We start from the raw sequence: 21,088 nt of genomic DNA, 5'->3' as shown, positions 1-21,088 counted from the left end.
TCTAACTTTGAAAAAGAATAATAAAATAAGTAGTTACAAAACAAAAGTTCAGTAAAATGGGTAGCGAGACTGGAACACGCACGTATATTTCATGACGAACTCGTGCATACACACAAAACTAAACAATGACGTAAAACACATATAACATAAATTGGCACACAAATTCAAATATAAAAATCAGCTAGTACATATACATTATCTCCTGTATTTGGTGTTTATATCTCTCAAATGATTCAATACACATTAAAGTCAGCATTTCGCAAATTCTATGGTCGTTAAAACGATCTAGTTTGGCAATACAACCTACCATTGGGTCAAATGATGTCTGACGTGTTTCATAACGATTGTTAGATCGTTCTTGGCACACTGATTTTGACTACGGATAGCTCCGTTTACTTGATAAAGATATAGGGCTCGCAGCGGGTGTGACCGGTTGATAGGGGATACTTACCCCTCCTAGGCACCTGATCCCACCTCTAGTGTGTCCAGGTATCTGTGTTTGCCCAACTATAGGTTTGTATTGCTTATAGGTGTTATGAGATTGATCACTGATCGTTATCTTCACTTTTGATACAGACATCACCAGGTTTATGGTGAAATACGATAAACTATTAGTTAGGACAATCACTCCGAAACTGGGAGACCAGTAGGCATAGCTATGAAACTTCCTTACGATGCATTTCGGGAAATGTCGTCGGACATATTTTAAGACAACCATAAGATATTCCTTGGCATGTAAAACGAATGTCTCTTATGGACATCGTAACTCTCGTCTTAGGAATTTCAAATGGAATTTTTCTTTGTTGGACATTGTTTTCAAAGAGGTTTCATTATGTAATTATATATCATTAGAGCGGCTACTTCCAACTTTTGTGTCAGTGATTTACAATATTAGGATAAGTCAATCGACGTCTTAACTGAAGACAAAGACTAGGATACCTCCTTGGTCTTTCTTAAGACTAAGATACGTACTACGTAGATATATCTTAGTCATAAGATACCGTCATAAGCATGCCTTCTGGGTCTAATTTCGATCTCGATGTTCCGTTAGACCTGTAGCGTTTAGCAAAAGTAGTTATTGTCCTTTACCAAACGCTCGGCTGTAGAAGTGAAGGTCCCTGATCCATAAAAAGCATAGGCCATAAGAGAAAAATAGCACATGTTTGTTTCACACGAATATCATTTTGTTTTATATTTAAGGAATAAGTCTCATTTTTTATACACCCGTCGTTAGACGAGACGTATTATGTTATGGCGCTGTCCGTGTGTCTGTCTGACTGACTGGCTCTCCGCCCGCTCGAGATCATGTATTCCGGACGTTTCCATAACGAATGCATGTACGGCTTTGAAATTTGATCACAATTTCGTCCTGAAGACGCGTAAAAGTTGGTTTGCATTTCAGCCGAACTGGTGCAACTAGAGCTACTTTAAGTCTATAAGTAGGTCAAACAGTTTTCCGAACTCTTTTCACTGCGGATACATGTATTGCCCTGCAATTTAATCATAAGCTTCCTCTCGCAGGAATAGAAGTTCAGTTTGCATTTTAGCTGCATTGGCTTGTCCATTTGTGACCTACATTAGGGCTAAATATAGGTCAAACAGTTTTCCAGATCTTTTTTATCATAGGTACATATATTGTCCTGAAATTTAGTCAACAGCTTCCTTTCAGAGGAATACAATTTCTGTTAGCATTTCAGCTGAATTGTTGGACCATGATCTAATTTAGGGGTAGAAATAGGTCAGGCAGTTTCCATTTTTGCCGCTATGGATACAGGTATTGCCCTGAAATTTTGTCATAACCTCCCCCTCAGAGAAATACATAATCAGACTATATTTTAAAAATTCCAACTCATTTGGTGCACAATGACCTACATTGGGGCTAAAATTAGGTCAAATGGTTTTCTGGACTTTGTCTCTTATATATATATATATATATATATATATATATGACAAACAAGTTGATGGTACAGGGATTTCAACAGTCTCGATTGAAGTCAGCATTCTAAGGTCGTTATAACGATATAGTTCGTCAATACAACCTCGCATTGGGTCAAATGCTGTCTGACGTGTTTCATACCGATTGTTAAGCCGTTCTTGGCACACTGATTTTGACTGCGGATAACTCCGTTTATCTGATCAGGATATAGGGCTCACGGCGGGTGTGACCGGTCAACAGGGGATGCTTACTCCTCCTAGACACCTGATTCCACCTCTGGTGTGTCCAGGGGTCCGTGTTTGCCCAACTATCTATTTTGTATTGCTTGTAGGAGTTATGAGATTGATCACTGTTCGTTATCTTCACCTTTCATATATATATATATATATATATATATATATATATATATATATATATAAGCACTGAAAAGGCCACGACACTGTTGGTTATTTAAAACTCAAATTTTCGACGCAACCCGCGTCTTTATCAAGAGACATATATTACATAAACAAGTAGCACACACCACGAAAAACGACAAGTATCAATAAACTACATTGGTAACAATTTAGGTCCTTCAATGTAGGGTGGTAAGTGGTGACCAGAGGTACTCTACAGTGTTTCGTTTTATCCCTATACTGCAACAGCGAAGACCTGTCAATTGTTTTAACCTCATCAATGGCATTAGTGACAGATAGCGGCTTGTAACCTCGTTTGCATAAGTGAGACTTTAGTTGTTAACCCTGTCGTTCAAAGGATTCCTCATTGGAACACATTCGTCTGGCACGAATTGCTAGGCCTTTCGGTACACCCTTGAAAATGTGATGAGGGTGACAACTGGATGGCATTAGATACAAATGGGCGTCGGTCGGTTTCGTATGGAGATCAAATTCAATTTCACCATTTCTAAGAGTGTATTTTGTATCAAGAAATGTATTGGTGGTATCTGAAATATCCACTGTGAACTTAATACTATGGTGAAATGAATTGACAAAGGACACAAATTTGTCCAGACTTTCCTTTCCTTCGACCCATTTGATTTCTATGTCATCGATGAACCTAAGCCAGCTTAGGGGTTTAGTGGGTACTTGTAGCAAAAGTTGTTTTTCTAGTCTACCCATAAATATGTTAGCATCAGAAGGTGCCATTTTAGTTCCCATGGCCGTGCCACTTACTTGGAGGTGATGTTCCCCATTGAACATGAAGTTATTGCGTTTAAGTACATTGAAGGACCTAAACAAAATCCTAAAGGATAACTTCCCTAATCTCTTGGATAACCCTAGATTGGCAAGATAATTTGGGGAGCTACCAATGGTGTTCTTCAGACGATCCAGAAATATCAAGGATTTGGTGGTAAGGGCCAGATTAGACACCCCCTACCCAATGGAGGTTTTTCAACTTCCTCTGACGAGCTCTGTTTGCTTTGCAAATTTAGCCATGATTCAGAAACGTTCAAAAAGCTTCACTACAGGCAAAACGTACAAAATATTGGGTCAACTCTCCTGTAAAACCAACAACTGCATATACCTCATCAATTGTAAACAATGTGGACAACAATATGTTGGAGAAACTACAATCATCAGACTTAGGACCAACAACCACCGATCCATCATCAAAACCAAACGCGTGACCGAACCCGTAGGGGACTACTTCAACAAAGAAAGTCACACTTGGCAAGATATGCAAGTGGTTGTTATTGATGCAAGGTGAAGATAACGAACAGTGATCAATCTCATAACTCCTATAAGCAATACAAATAGATAGTTGGGCAAACACGGACCCCTGGACACACCAGATGTGGGATCAGGTGCCTAGGAGGAGTAAGCATCCCCTGTTGACCGGTCACACCCGCCGTGAGCCCTATATCCTGATCAGGTAAACGGAGTTATCCGCAGTCAAAATCAATGTGCCAAGAACGACTTAACAATCGGTATGAAACACGTCACACAGCATTTGACCCAATGCAAGGTTGTATTGACGAACTAGATCGTTATAACGACCATAGAATTTGCGAAATGCTGACTTCAATCGAGACTGTTGAAATCGCTGTACCATCAACTTGTTTGTCAGTAGCTTACCTCGATTTAAAAACTGACTATACCCAGAACAAGCTCTTGCATATCGAATCAGTTGAGATATATAAACACCATATGCAGGTGATAATGGAATATTGCTACACAAATATGGGAAGTTGACGATGGAGAAGCTGAAATCATTCCGTTTGTCATACAGTTGAGTTGTGAGTTTGCCGTTAATGTCTACTTTCAATAAAATATCTAAGTATGAAGCAAAAGTGGACGACTCTGTGGTGTCCTTTATTTCGAGCTCACAGGTATATATGAAATCGACATATGAATGAAAGCTATCATTGTTAATAGACAAAACGTCATCGATATATCTAAAAGTCGAATTGAAGGTCATAAACCAATATGGACCGATGCAGAGAGAAAGAGCACAGAAAAATCCTGGATTCATCGTTTGAAATCATTCCGTCCAGGTGAAATGAATAATTTGAATGATTTCACGTGCATGAATCCAGGATAAATCCTCAGTTTAAATCAGTACCCATAGCCTAATCGCCAAAATTCATCCGATAAGATATCTTTGTTTGTATGATTAAATACATACAATTCGTTTCCCTCGTTTCAAGGCCCTGTCCTTGAGTTCCTTAATTTAGCCATAACGTCGATTCCCAAAATTGCTATTATTGTATGACAGTCAATACCTCCTTATTATGTTAGAACATCAATAGAAATCACTACAATTATGAATTTATATACCTACCCCCCTCTCTTTCTCTCTCTCTCTCTCTCTCTCTCTCTCTCTCTCTCTCTCTCTCTCTCTCTCTCTCTCTCTCTCTCTCTCTCTCATATTCTAGTCTCAACACTGCGGCTTTTATTCTCTTTTTTTTTTAAAAAGGGGGGTGACAATAAAAAAAAAAAGGTATTGACCTTGAAGACTAGTATATCATTTATATATCATCTTGAGACCTCTAAACAATGTTAAAACATTATTCCAAATTAACATAAGTTCGAATTCGCATAGATCTTTATGTTGCGATATTAGAATTTCTAGAATGCGGCTTTAATTTGTCTGACCTTGATAAATATTTCAGCTTGAAAAAGATAACACAGTATCTTTTTCCTTAAACTTCTCTCCCATTCACCTCTTGGGTTGTTGATTTTAATGCGGGATCTGTGTCTTTTGATTGACTTTGTTGTTTAATCGTGTTCTTCTGGCAATCATATTGTATTTCGTTGCCATATTTACCATATCCGAAGCATCAATGGTACGGACTACCAACTATTGTTTTGAACTTAATCACTCCATATCATTATCTTCCCACTATTTTGTTTCATAATCACATTGTTTTGGAAGTTTTCCCTCTAAATGTATCTGATTTCTGTAATTTCAAGAATAATTCTATATTCATCCCGACCCGACCATGGTACAAACTCTCTACACCATCTGACGTCAGTAAACACGCTTTTACAACAAAACCACCATTTTTATCACCCAGTACAACAGTGTATTATTAGGTCACCTGAATTCATTCAGGTGACTTATTGCTATCTGTTTTTGTCCGTCGTCGTTCGTCGTTCGTCGTGCGTCGTGCGTTAACATTTGAACATTTTCAGCTTCTTCTCTAAAACCCCCGAACCAATTTCAACCAATTTTGGCATATAGCATCTGTGGGTAGAGGGGAACAAAAATTGTGAAATTCGTGGTCCCTGCCCCCCCCCCCCCTGGGGCCTGAGGGGTGGGGCAAAACCATCAAAATGAGTGTAATTTTAAAAAATCTTCTTCTTTACTCCTGGACATCAAGTAACCAAACTGTGGGCATAATTATAATGAGCATTGAACCCTCTACCAAAATTGTGAAATTCATGGCCCCTGGGGCAGGGGTTCTTGTGTTAGGATTGGGCTCTATTGGTCATATAGTGAAAATGTAGAAATTCTTTGAAAATCTTCTCTGTCTCTGGGTATTAAGTAGACAAACTAATAGCATGGTAATGATGAGCAAGGATGCCTCTTTATACCCCCTGCAACAAGTTGTGGGGGGTATACTGGAATCGGGTTGTCCGTCTGTCCGTCCGTCCGTCTGTAGACGCAATGGTTTCCGGGCTCTAAAGCATTATCCTTTCCACCTACCGTCATCATATCATATATATAGACTACCCATGGGATGAAGATGTTCCCTATCAATTTTGGAGTCAAAAGGTCAAAGGTCAAGCACACTGGACATCGAAGTAGCAATATGGTTTCCGGGCTCTAAAGTGTTATCCTTTCCACCTACAGTCACCATATCATACATATGGACTACCCATAGGATGAAGATGTTCCCTATCAATTTTGGGGTCAAAAGATCAAAGGTCAAGCGCACTGGACATTGAAGTAGCAATATGGTTTCCGGGCTCTAAAGCGTTATCCTTTCCACCTACAGTCACCATATCATACATATGGACTACCCATGGGATGAAGATGTTCCCTATCGATTTTGGGGTCAAAAGGTCAAAGGTCATGTGCACTGGACATCGAAGTAGCAACACTCAGAAAAGAGGTAGTTTATACCTATTACCAACACCCTTTGGGAGATTGGGGTAAGCAGGGGGTATTCTTAGTGAGCATTGCTCACAGTACCTCTTGTTAAAAATTGTGAAATTCATGGCCCCTGGATCAGGGGTTCTAGTGATAGGGTGGGGCTCTATAAGGCATATAGTGAAAATGCATTATTTCTTTGAAAATCTTCTTCTCTGTCCTTGGGTATTAAGTAGACAAACCAATAGCATGGTTATGATGAGCAAGGATGCCTCTTTCAAAATTGTGAAATTAATGGCCCCTGGGTCAGGGGTTCTGGTATTAGGGTGGGGCCCTATTGATCATATAGTGAAAATGCATTTTATTTCTTTGAAAATCTTCTCCTCTGCTGCTGGGTATTAAGTAGACAAACTAATAGTATGATAATGATGATCAAGGATGCTTCTTTCAAAACTGAAATTTATGGGCCCCTGGGTCAGGGGTTCTGGTGCAAAAGCGGAGCTGACCACATAGCTATTCAATGTTTCTTCCATCCAAAAGTAAAATTCTTATATTTAAACACAAACCTAATTCAAACATTGGAAGGTTGTTACATGATACTCAGGTGACCTATAAGGCCCCTGGGCCTCTTGTTCTTGTTACCAATGTAGTTCATCGATACTTGTCGTTTTTCGTGGTGTGTTTTATTTGTTTATGTAATATATGTCTCTTGATAAAGACGCGGGTTGCTTCGAAAATTTGAGTTTTAAATAACCAACAGTGTCGTGGCCTTTTCAGTGCTTTTATAAATTTCTTTACTGGCCTTGTATCTTCTCAGATCCGACACTTTAAAGCTGACATGAATTAATAAATATAGTATAATTCTATATGTCCGCCATATTTCTCTGCTAATCCGCCATATTAGTTGGAATTTCTATTGTTATATGTATCGGGGTTCGCATGGTATATAAGGCCTGGGACGAGCTTTGCTACGCTTCACTTCACATCAATGGCTTCGATTTACCTGTGCGGGTAGCTTCGACAGGTAACACGAACATCTCCGATACAAATTTATAGGACATCAAGAAGAAATGAAATCACGTTTTGGAACACCACGCAGTGCTCAAAATTATAATAAACATATCGTACAGTAGTAAATCATTCTAAATATATATATTTGGATACATATATATAGAATGCCTTTTCTTTACGTGAACGTGCGTACATTTGCAGTAAATATTTCAAAACTATACAAAAATGCGGAGAAATATTTCATCTTTTATCTATTGATAACATGGAATAAACAAAGAGTATACAATCTATACCATTCACAATTACTTCAAGTAAAAGGCAAAGACATAAATACTACTGTACTTATAAAAATGGCATGTATGCTCGCCATGAAAACGCATCGAATGCGGACGACTATTTACCTGGGCCTACTCGTAATATCTGTAAAGGACCACATATGTACGTGTACACTTGTCGAAAATACTCTAAGTAGTAGTAAAACTCCCTTTATTTGCATAATCCATGAAACAAAACGATAAACTCCATTTGCATTCCAACGGTAAACATTGTCCATTGTGCAGACTGCGACACACTTAGCCCGTGCCCATTAGCTATCTTCAATCAGGGGAAGTATCAGAGTATAATATTTACTCTGTATTGTGCATGGATCCTTATACCATATGATTTACTGGTCAGAATATTGCAGATTTATAAATCAGGAAATCATTTAGGTACATAAAATTGCATATACAGCACTGTACCAGTGTATGGGATGAGAGAGAGAGAAGGGGGGGGGGGTAACGAGAGAGATAACGACAAGAGAGAGAGAGAGAACCGATGATTTTGTAATAACCGTGCTCTTATTAAGACAAATGATATCGTTAATTCAATAAAAAGAGAACAGTACTAGTAACTCAATATTGCTCTCATTAATTGATAATACAGATTTATTTGATTCATTTAAAGCACGCATTAATTAAAAATTAAACATATTTTTAAATAATGTTATTTTCAATTACTTCATTTTATGCTAATTTGGCGCTCAATAGATCTTATATATCTATGCCATTTTGCGTTATTACATTCTGCGTCGAACTCGACGCAAATTGTACTAATGCAAAATGTAATAATCGAGTTTATCATATTATGCGTCGTTATCAAACATCAAGGGGAGATGACAAGAGTGTCTGTCACCCACCTTTAATAACAATATTCATTTTTTGTTAGTTTGTAATGCAAATAAAAGATACATTGAGTGACAACCCCTCCCCCACTTACCCCAGCTTGAAAGTTCTGATATAATAGTAGAAGACACACACCACCACCAATTAAGAAAATGAAGATATGAGGCACTCATAGTAGAGGACTCTAACCACCCCATCCGACCCCCAACGATTGACGAAAATGAAGTGTAGGGGGAAATTATTGAGGTAGTCAAAGTAAAAGACTCCCTTCACCCCACATTAGGACTTTGAACATCGGACAAAACATCTTGGTTTGTTTGGGTGTTTTGTTTTATTTTATTGCTGTTTTCGTTCATATTTTTTAATTATTATTTTGAATGGCAAGAAATTTTGAAGAATCCAATTTTCCATTTTCCCCCCTGTTGTACCCCCCCCCCTGAAAAATGACGATACATGTCTGGTTATTACATGTACATTTTGTTTTGCAACACATGCATGTATACTAATTGTATGGTGCATGTAGAATCGCACGCTTTACCAAGTTTTCCTTCATTTACATAGTGTAAGGAATGGTAAACCAAAATCACAAAACAAAATGCATAAAGACCAAGATATTTTCAAGCGTAGGAACTTCATTCATGAATACATAAATACATGAATACATAAATACGTGTTTGCCCAACTATCTACTTTGTATTGCTTGTAGGAGTTATGAGATTGATTACTGTTCGTTATCTTCACCTTGCATTCAGAAAAATCGCATGCATGCATTGCAGGACTATAGCATTTGTGTGCTTTAACGTTTCTGTAACATGCCATAATGATTACTTTGAGGCTTGAGTGTAATTTATTCATAAATATTTTCATTTCGTAGATCTGGCGCAATGTCCATACCGCTGTACGTAGAAATTTCAAATTCAAATGTATTCGATAAGATTTTAGTATGCATAAATCAGTAAAATTCGTGTTGAGCTTTTATTTGATATGATACAATGTCAATATACTGTAATGCATTAGTAGGATATGCAAAAGGCAAGAGTATAAACATTTTCTTTTTTCATTATCAGTATCAATATCTATATGATCACGAAAAAACATTATATAATTTATATCCTGATTCATATACCGATTTAGATATCAATAGAAACAAAGCTGCATAGTTTGGGAGAGGGGTTTCTAATGAGTCTGATGAAATTAAAAGAAGGAACCCAACATTTGCATTCAAACTAGATGTACTTCAACATGAATTCATTTCTGCTCTGACTGAAAGCATGATTCTAAATTCGGGAACGAATCTTGCATACAAAATAATTAATAGGGGAACACATAAATTCGAGCTCCTTTGGAATTTAATGAAATGTAGATATGCACCTTTCTTTCAACACGAATTGATATGTTGTTTCAGGCACGAAAACAGGGGGTTGGGGTGGGCAGGAAGACTGGTCTGCTTTCCCCACTTTTTTTGACAATTTTCTTTTTTCCCGTTATTCTAACATACAAAGTCAGTATTTTCTACATGCACAGTTCAAACTAATATATTTTTTTTAAAATTTGTAATGAATTCAATTATAAGCATCAACTCCTGTAAGTTTCCAATATATTGTCAATCACAAATTTTTAAATAGCTGGAAATTTTTAATGCTTGAAAGCTTACATTTATATAAGTGATCAATTTTCTTTCCTTCTGTGAAATGGTATATTATAAATCGAAGTAGGACGGTCGCTCTCTCTCTCTCTCTCTCTCTCTCTCTCTCTCTCTCTCTCAATGAATATGGACATACAGAGACCGTAAATAATTATGTGGTTCCAAAAGAGACAACAAAACTATATTTTCGTTTATAAATTTCCTTTCATATGTGTCTTTGTGTAATGAACCGTTTATTATGGATTGCAAATGTAATACACGCATTTGCACACAGATGTATATTTTCGATCATTATTCCCTTATTTGTATATCCAAGTTTGTATATGATCATCGAGAAATTTTGAATTGTGCACGCAATATATCTAACCAGATATTAGATTCCCGATTTCTATAAACTGCAAAACCTTGACCAGACAAGCATTCAATACAGGAAAAATTTTCGACTCTGACATCTCCCCTGATTGAAGACACCCTGTTTGGAAGGGGTGAAGTGTGTCGCAGTCTGTATAATGGAATGACAACGTGTTGTAAAGTTCTAACGAGATACAAATGGAATTTATCATTTTGTTTCGTGGATTTATCAGAATAAAGAGAATCTAATATTTTCGGTAAGTGCACATATCCGATACCTGTTGAAAGACGCCCGTATTTCATACTTTTTTTTTGGCGATTATACCTTGTGCATTGCATATTATGCATATGGCATGCACCTTTATTTTGCAAGAATTGATATAAATAATATATTCTATGCTCTTTGCCTATTCCATTCTATCAGTATGTAATTGGCAAATGATTTATCCGCATTTATTTTATTAGAAAATGCAAGTACTTGCATTCACTTACAAGTTTGCAAGAAAACCTTTTTTTTTTTTTTTTTGCATTTTTGTTTAACTTATCTAAACTTCCAGAATGTTGCATTAGTATACAATCAATATTTTGTAATTTTGAGCAAAGCATAATATTTTAAAATGTTATTTTATTTGTTTCTCATTCCCTATATATTACTATCGGAGATGTGCACTGGTCGAGTCCAACTAGAAAAATCACTCAGGTGTGACAATCACATTTGGGGTATATACGGGTAGAGTAAAGTAGGCTACCTGAAAGAAATATGGCGGATAAGATGAGAAAGGTGTACGTATTTATTAATTCATGTCAGCTTTAAGAAATTAGGGTGTTGTTGGGTTATATATATATATATATATATATATATATATATATATGCAAGGTGAAGATAACGAACAGTGATCAATCTCATAACTCCTACAAGCAATACAAATTAGATAGTTGGGCAAACACGGACCCCTGGACACACCAGAGGTGGGATCAGGTGCCTAGGAGGAGTAAGCATCCCCTGTTGACCGGTCACACCCGCCGTGAGCCCCATATCCTGATCAGGTATATATATATATATCACCATTTTGTCACAATCTTCCTCTCAGAGAAATACATAAGTTCATATGTCGGATAGATAGATGCACCATGACATACATTAAGATTTTTTATCAGTTCAGAGTGTATATTATGATTCCAGGTTAAATGTCTTGCTACATGTACTTTGCATTTAGAAGTGAGAACCGTGGGTCTTTCGGATATGGACTTAAAAACAAGCTTGAAGGACTTGAAAGCCAAAATTCATGTCAACATCGGTGCTTAAATGGGTAAATGTTCTATAGACTAACTTTGAAGGTCTTTTCAACATGGTGGATCATATATTCGAAATGAAAATATGAGAAATTTGTACGACAGAATATGACTAAAAAAACTTGATATGACAATGTGCCTTTTTCCGAAAAATTGTTCTCTCCACTAAGTCTTTTCTTTTGTTACCTAATTTGATTCTTTCGTATTTGAAAATGCACGAGTACATGAACTGTGATGCGTTATGCCAGCATACTCTCATGAAGCGCGTTAGTTCAAACTCAATCTAATTAATTGGTTCAAACTCTCATGCTTGCAACAATGTTCCTTGTTTAAATTGATTTTAGATTAAGATTTATTTATATCAAAATGTTCTATTTGACGAGTTATTTCTCATCGTACGTTTAAGAAATATCAAGAACGTTTTCGTGCAAACTATTTCTTATACATATTAAGAATTAATAAAAATGCAAAATGACAATATGGGGGGTCAATGTGTTTTTTTCTGGAGCAAGGGTTGTCAAATTTGACCGTCATGCAGATATACTTGAAGGTAGAATTACACTAGAAATAATCACACTAACATGATCTTTGATCTTTGAACAAAAAGCGCGGAATCGCATTTGAAGATGCCTTAGTTCAGTATTTAGGATCCTTTGCACTATATTTTATTTCGTTGTTTGTTTTGTCTTGCAGATGATCGTACGACCGACAACAGCAAAAGAAAAAAGAACGATTCGAGGATGCCCAGGAGAATGCTCTCTTGTAGCTATAAATATTTACTTACATTCAACCTGCTACAGTCATAGTGTTATGACAGGGCGTCCATTGTGAAAACAATCACGTGGCGTTTTGTTAGAAATATAGAGTTTAAACTTTAGAAAATTTTACTCTTTTGATATGACAAAACTCTTCCTTACGTCTAAAATAAATTAATCATAGATATGTCTTACAAATGTATTTCTTGACAATGTATTAAAGGGCCATGGATACGATTTGAGCCGAAAAAGTTCAAAATTCATTTTTCCATTTCTAATGTTTACAATGTTTAACAAGAGTATTTCTAATGTCAGTTATCGAGTTACAAAAAAATACAGAGCTCACAATTCTTTGTTATGTAAACAAGGTCCCTGTCATGTTTACATAGATTTGTTAATCTACAAGTCTATTTTGAACATAATTATACAGTTTCTAGTGTTTGTCACGTCTCATTTTTTAAACATGGTAATTTCTATTAAGCAATCCATATGTAAAGAAAATCATGACACGAACTTGTTTATATAACAAAGAATTGTGAGTGTTCTAACAAAGTCTGCTGACCATTAGAAATACCTTAGTTAAGCATTGTAAACAGTAAAATTGTGGAACATAGAAATTGAACATATTCATTTCAAATCATGTCCATGCCTTTTTGAAAGCATTTTTCCTCACAGGTTTCCATTCCGTATCAAGGAATGAATGTAAGTAGATGTGTATTCCATTTCACACTTGATTAGAACTTCTTGTTGCAATATTCGAACGAATTCATATTACTATTTTGTTCTTCACAACAGTAAATAATTCGTGACAATGTTCAGTGTTCATTTATTCCATGGCTTACTCAATATTACAGGTAATTTAGAAAACGCACCACTTAATCAAGGGGCTGACGGGAATAGCCGACAAACAGGTACAATATGAAAGAGTAAAACAAATAAGTATTTTTATCTGTTTTTAAAATCCATATATTCAAACGAATTAAAGAAGTAAAGCGTATGCAATTTCGCCTACATAATTTTTTTTTTTTGAATATCACTTTTTTACAAATATTCTGCTATACAATGTCAGGTTATATTTGTGTTTACCCAAATTACTCAATAAAGGTATCTATATGTTGATAGTATCTTTATTTGATAAGCATAAACATCACCGTGATTATGTAGAGTATATAGTAGATGTAACGTAATTGGCCTTAAAAATGCAAACTATTGCAAGAGCCCATCCTAAACCAGAAATGAAACACTGAACTTGTTTTACTTGAGTATGTCTGTATACAAATTCATTTGAGAAAATCTGGTTGAAGGTGGTCCTCTTGTTGAAAATGGCTAAAATATGAAATGATTGTTCTCAAAATCTACCTTGATACTTAGCAGCCTGTCAAACATGAAACCTTTAAACTTACATGTTTGGGTGGCCTAGTGGTTTAGGTGCTCGGTAATCTTACTCTTAAAGCATACATTCCGAGTTCAAGTCCAATATTTTCCCAATCTATTATCATTATATCTTTTTTGCTTTTCATTTGTTTGGGTCGTTTTCTTGGAGGTGGGGTGGTGGTTTTATAAATGTGATACGTATATTCTAACAAATATTAGTCATTTATATCATAACTTCCAATATTTGCAAGTTACAACTTAAAGAAAAGGAATTTATTCTGAGATCACTAGTTCCGTTTGTTTACACTAATATGGTCCTGTGCGCACAGGATTTTCAAACCGTAATGTGGCTGACGAAAAGCTAAACAAATAGTACTATAAGGAAAGGGACACAAATGCACAGCATGTAATACGTAAAAATAGGTCAAGGGAGGAATATAACTGTTATGCAGTTTGACTTCTCAAAAGTAAATATAAAAACTCATGTAGCAACTGTCATATGATATTTAGGCAAAGCTAATTACACTCGAATTATCAACCAAAGGCAAATGAACTGATGAAATATATTGAAGATGCTGCAGCCATGTCAGAAAAAGACAGTGAGCTAAGTAATGCCATATGTAAAAGGGTTGTTGTGTGATATGAATGCACCTATGAAAATATTGTACTGTTCATCATTCCACATAGGAACATGGTTTATTGATTAAAGAATGACTCATATAAATGTCAGTAATGCTAAACTGCAGCAGTTATTTATCTTGGTTAACGAAACATTAAAAACGTTGGCCTTATATCTAAAACTAACACGCCAGTCTATTATTGGAGACTGGTGTTTTCCCTTTAGATTTCTGAGTCGGCCGTTTCGTCAACACAAGCGCTATACCTCTTTGCTATGAGAAAGAAAGTAGGCTTGTATCAATATTTTTCTAATGCCATTTAATGCTAATTGTGAAACTGACGTTATGGATGCTTAAAGTAATTCCATCTTCCTGTGATGTCATCAGAATTTGCAAAATCAATGATTTATTTAGAAATATGCATGAGAGGAACATAAATTTTGTTGAAGTCTCTTCCAATAGTTATTGTATAAAATCTTGTTAAAAATAAACTACTTTAAAAGTCTAAGTTATATATAAATAATCAGTGGTATATTTCAAAATATTGAATCCAAGGGCAAATACTCTGTTTTTCTTGATTTCAAGTCTATTACGCGATATATTTCCTTTATTTTTACAGACATTTTGTATATTTTTGTGAAGAAACAGTTTCATGAAATTATTATGAATAGTATTATATCGTCATAACCAGTTTTGGGTTGTTGTTTTTTTATAGCACTGTTTAAGGAAAATTGCAATTCTGTGACGTTGATATATGATTCTGTCACATCTTCAAAAGTGTGATGACCTATATATTCTATTTGATAATTTGTTAGTTTCAACTCTTATTAATGGAAATAAATAGACTTTTAAAACTTGTATCAGATAAAACTGCGAGTATGGAGTGTTTTTGTTCATAAATGACTGGGGGGAATTTGACAGTCAAGAAAAAAGTAATCGTCCAAATCATAGTGATGCACGGACAAGTTGACCCTCTTCCACGTGCATGTTGTTTTGTTGGACTGTGTATTCAATTAAATCCCATTGATATAATCCGTCAACATAATACTCTATTCTTGAAATATGTGTCAAAATAGTAGACCCAACAATCTTATCCTTTTTTACCAGCACAATACATGTATTCCAAGTCAGAAACTATCATGACGTCACGAAAAGCTGTGTAGGGAAACGATCGGCTATATAGTGTTCTCGTTTTCGTGGATGATGCAAGATAACCTTCTCGGTCTCAAAGTGTTTGAAATATGAAAAACGAGGATTTTATATTCAAAGCGACATTTTGATACCTCGGAGGTTATCTTGCAACATCCACAAAAACGTGTAATTTAATTTTTTAATCAAATACTATGGTCATCAATGTAAACAAGCGGTGTCTAATTGACCCACGATAGCTGGTACTGTAATCAATACATAAAAATGTGTTTTTCATTTCGTAATAGATAAGCGTTTATTGATATCTGTGACTTATAGCATCCCTAGCAATGATCTCTAGCTTCAAACGATACAGATACCGATTGCCAATTGAATTATAATTTGATATCTGAAATACTTTTGGTTCGTAAATATGGCGTCGTTGGCTAAAAAAATTGTTAGAAAGCATGGAAAAGAGACAATAACATAGTTACTCTGCCAAATTGAAAACAAAATCATAAAAGTCAGAAAATGAGGTGAACTTTGTTGAGCACATTTTTTGCTGCATACATGGTACATAAGAAATTGGTTGCAGTAGGTCAGTGTTCGGGTGTTCGCTCCGTGAGCGGCGCGGGGAGGTGGGTCCTTTCGTGTTATGACTGCGTCAAACATAATACGTGAAGATAGGTAATTCTTGTTACATGTACTTTGCGAAACGCTCGGCATTTAGAAGTGAGAACCGCGGGTCTTTCGGATATGAACTTAAGAACGGCGTTGTTTTGTCTCAGCAAACATGTAGGTCTAAATGTGTTGTATTTTACCTACAGCTAGTGAATTTTTTTAGAAGGGATGTAGAACAAATAAATAAACACATTCACGTAAATACAAGTTAAAATGGAAATGTTTCTCGTTAAAGAATGTAAATACACAAATATAAGTAGTCTCTTTGTTGTGGTGAGTTTTCTTTGCTGTGTTATTCTACATATATTTGGAGGTCCTTTGGCTTTTATTTCTGTTTACCTGAGTTCCATACAATGAAACTGAAATGTAAACGAGTTAAACAATTGAGAACTGTATTATATTCTTCAGAAGTAGCAATCTATCTGAATGTACATGTATCATGCGTGTTCTGAAATGAATTTACCTAGCCCTGACTCCTAACCTAGAAATCATGAATATGTACCGGGGTATTTCAAAGAAGGCTTCATCTCATTGCTTAGGGGGTTACGTTATAGCTGTATACGAAAGTTGTCTGTCTAGGGTACAATTCTAAAGCCTCATTTAGGAGTTTGAAAGGATGAAAGATTATTCGTCTTGTATTCGCTATCCCAAATTTCTACATCTAAATAATTTACTAAAGGACTAAGACCATGTTTATCTATATCGGCCCTGTGGTGTGTTAAAAAATAAAGCAGAATGAATTGAAATAAAATTGCTATCATTTGATAATATAATCTTTATACCATCGCGACGTGCCAAGATTTCCCCGCCAAAACGTCAGCTTGTGGAATTCTATACAAGACAAAACCGGTATCGGTCTGGTTTTCTGCAGAAATCTCCACTTTTTTCAAATTTAGTCATATAATTCATATAAAACACGACCTTCGATCCAGAAACTGACTGTAGTCTATCAAAATCTATCAATACAAATAAATTTTGCACGAACGATTTTTTGGATCGAAAGGTGTGCTGTTGATGAATATCAACTTTGAATTAAATCGAGAGCAATCCGGAATTATTTATTTTTGTGAGAGTTGTGGGTATTTTATCAATTATGTTGCTTTGAAAAATTAAAACAATATACTTATGTGGAGTCTACATCATTTCCATGCAGAATACACCCCTATATGGTGTTTTTATCACAAGTTTGTGCAGGAAATCTAAAAGCTATAGAATTTTGATGCGTAAACAAACGAATCTGCTGTCCGACGAATCGGACCTTCAATGCTATAGAAAGTTTTTATTTAGACGACACCAACAGAATTACTAAGATCAAAATGAAAAGAATTTATAGAACATGCATTGATATAACTAAAACTATTACCGATATTTCGAAAGTATAACGTTAACTAGGGCAAGTAAATGTATAAAGGATTTTTGAGCGAGTGACGTCATAGACGCCGTGGCTTAGTGGTAGAGAGCCCGTCCTTCAAGCAGGAGATCCGGGTTCAATTCCTACCCGTGTCAATATTTTTTTTTATTTAAATCGTACTGTTAACTACATTTTTCTTGGCATTATTGAAAAATTAATTTCTTTCAAGACACTGAAGATGAAATTATACCTGAATACAAATAAAAATCAATAGGCCTATGCAATCACAGAACACCAAGAAAATATGCAAGGATTACAGATTACATTTTTTAAAATTCATTGAAAAAAACCCAACCAAAATACTTTATTTTCGGACTTGATTTTATTTCAAAGTATGAACCAGCAAAAGATAATGGAAAGGAAAGTTTTTCCAATGCATCTAATGTACAGAAGAAAAGTCAGAAAAAATGTGAATCCATTAGCTGTTCATCATTTCCTGCAGAGTAAGAACTTTCTTGTTGAAACCACCACATGATATATTGTGTAGCAAGTGTAGACATGTGTGTCAGTAAATTCACATCCAACAAAATTGTCACCACCAATCTCGGCCACTTCCTGAGACAAAGTCTCTACAGACAATTTCAATACCTCTCGACAGAACCAGGCCTGTGGTAATGGTAATTAAATGACAGCCAGTTTCAATGTAATGCGGGTGTAATGGACCATTTTTTGCATTACAAGTAATGGTAATGTAATGCATACTGTACTGCACATTATTTTTCATTACATTTACACTACTTCAAATATTTGATGATATTTTGAAGATTTAGAATAATTCATTTTATTAGTGAGATTGACTGAAGCATTTGAAACATTGATGACAATCAAATGCAATGAATAACTTAATAGATATGTTTCCTAACATTGCTGAATATTTTGTGTACTTATGTTAATGTATAATTATAAATCATAATACAGAAATAATTTTTCTGCCATTTCTTTAATATCTGACAGTATGTTATGTAAATGTGTAATGTAAATTCACTCTCAAGTAATGTAATACATTATATTTCAAAATAGGAGTAATGGTAATGTGAAATTAAGGGTAAACTTCAGAGTCGACATGTTTCTTCCAAGCAATATAGTCTTGTTTGGATCCAGTTTTTCCAGTTCTGATATAACTGCCTGATACTGTACAATGTAGGTGTCAATCTGGTCCCCCTATTGTGGGAATCTGTTTCCACATAACTGCTGTATAATCTGGTACCTTGCTATTGGCAGGCACAACAAGGAAGCTATGTATGAATCTGATGGCAGTGATGATAGCATTATATGGATTCTTGTCAATCTGATTCATGTCACCCTTGCCATCAATTTTTGCTCTACATATTATATCATCCTGAAATTCAAATTACTCCAGTATTATATCATTATCAAAACTATATCATAAATGAAAGGTGAAGATAACAAACAGTGATCAATCTCATAACTCCTACAAGCAATACAAAATAGATAGTTGGGCAAACACGAACCCCTGTATTATAATATTCATATAAAAGTTGTACTTTCATGCCCTCATGTATTTTCATTGATATAAAATTCAGAAAAATTACATTTATGTATTCGGTGGGAGATTGACGTGTCTTCAACTAAACAATAGAGGACAGTTTAGCTACATGTACATTTCTGCATAAATAATTATATACACAAACATTTCATTTGAATTTGATCCCCCATCTAATAATTTTTGTTGTAGCTAATGTTGATATATTATCTTACTTCACAATTATCAGCAAATTCACAAAATATTTTTATGTTTCATACTCTTTCTTGTGGGAGATGTATGGAAAAATTTAATATTCAAGAATATAAAGGAGATAAAAAATATATGCTTAAATCATGGTAGTACCCATGAAATTCAACATTCTCTGTGTGATTCTATATCTAATCCCAATGCAGGCATGTAAGTTGTAAGTGTAATTGTTGAAATTAAGTTTGACATGTTTTACAATTTATCTTGAAATATGGCACATTTAAATTATAAAACCAAACTGTTCTTTTGATTTTCCTGGCTTAATGGTGCTTTTAAGTATTTAAAAATTATTGAATGTAAAAATCATTCTGACTTTTCTAATCCATGTTTCCGCGTAAGGCCAAAAAAAATATATATATGTTAATTGGTTTCCACTTTCCCGACCTACCCTAATTAAAAATTTCTGTTGACCCTAACACATTTTTTTCTATTCTCACAGATTTTGCAAATGTCATCACTACAACAAGAATATATTTATTGACTTATGAAGTTATTTATTATGCACTAATACCAGACAGATTCCAAAACACAGAAACAGTTTTTGTTTACAGTAAATTGAAGAAATGTATCGATTCATCATATAACTTTTATTTGATTACTAAATAATCACTAAATTAAGTTTAAACATAGTAGAATACTAGAATCAAATCATTCGAAAATTATTCAACATATAACCCCCCCCCCCCCCCCCCCCACAGGCCTACATGTTACCCCAGAGACATATACCATTATGGAAATATACATCTATATACAATTATATGTCTCTTTAACCTATACAAATACTTTTTAAACCATACAATGATACATGGAAAGTTCAAAGTGTAAAGTGAGTCAAACATCATGTAAGAAAATTCAAATAGACCCGAGAAGGTCATGCACTTGGAATTGAAAATGGCATGATCGTGAAACAGCTGATTTTTCTGATCAGCTGATATACATACAATTTTAAATCTTAACAATATATAATTATAATAGATAAACAATAAATATATGTTGACAACAGTTAACAGATTTGTTGTGGGATTTCCAACAGCTCAATGCGTGAATATTATGAGTTTATGTCAACACACCACATGCGCACCATACTATTCGTTCCATGCGACTTGTTTATCATTTTTAAGAGCAATTGGTACACCTATTTGGTTATACAGTTTAACGAGTAGAGGTGAAGTATATTCATATTTCTGAAACTTACGTTGAAATGCGATGAGTACATCCTCTGCAACTTCAACGAACAGCGCAAACAGGCTAACGGCGCGGTGTGTGAAAATGGCCGAATGAAGGAGATTGAAAAATATGGTGTGCCATTCGGGCTATAAGTAAAATAACCTTATTGCGTATTGGGAGAGAAAATTTCTTTTTCAAGATCTTATTATATATTAAACCACTCATTGCATAATTATGTTTTACAATACGTTACCACTTCTAATATAA

At 35.1% G+C, this 21,088-nt stretch overlaps 1 protein-coding gene and 1 long non-coding RNA gene across 4 annotated transcripts in view; one reads left to right on the top strand and one right to left on the bottom strand.

The window, feature by feature from the left end:
• Positions 1-21,088, top strand: part of LOC125683231 (uncharacterized) — a 71,815-nt gene that overhangs the window by 28,725 nt on the left and 22,002 nt on the right. For 2 of the 3 annotated variants that reach the window (XM_056142108.1, XM_056142109.1), the window contains 4 exons: positions 9,521-9,544; positions 12,629-12,697; positions 13,366-13,392; positions 13,545-13,601. In XM_056142108.1, the coding sequence (XP_055998083.1) occupies positions 9,521-9,544; positions 12,629-12,697; positions 13,366-13,392; positions 13,545-13,601 (177 nt within the window). The remainder of the gene's footprint in view (positions 1-9,520; positions 9,545-12,628; positions 12,698-13,365; positions 13,393-13,544; positions 13,602-21,088) is intronic. The other variant, XM_056142110.1, reaches the window with a different exon arrangement.
• LOC125654782 (uncharacterized) lies at positions 18,205-21,054 on the bottom strand. Its single transcript, XR_008796262.1, has 2 exons — positions 20,850-21,054; positions 18,205-19,240 (listed from the first exon to the last, which is right to left on the bottom strand). It is a non-coding gene; the product is annotated as an uncharacterized LOC125654782 (long non-coding RNA).

Source organism: Ostrea edulis, chromosome 6, assembly GCF_947568905.1.
Source record: "Ostrea edulis chromosome 6, xbOstEdul1.1, whole genome shotgun sequence".
Taxonomy (NCBI): domain Eukaryota; kingdom Metazoa; phylum Mollusca; class Bivalvia; order Ostreida; family Ostreidae; genus Ostrea; species Ostrea edulis.
The sequence above is the reverse complement of the archived record's forward strand: the minus strand, read 5'-3'. Positions and strand labels throughout refer to the sequence as shown.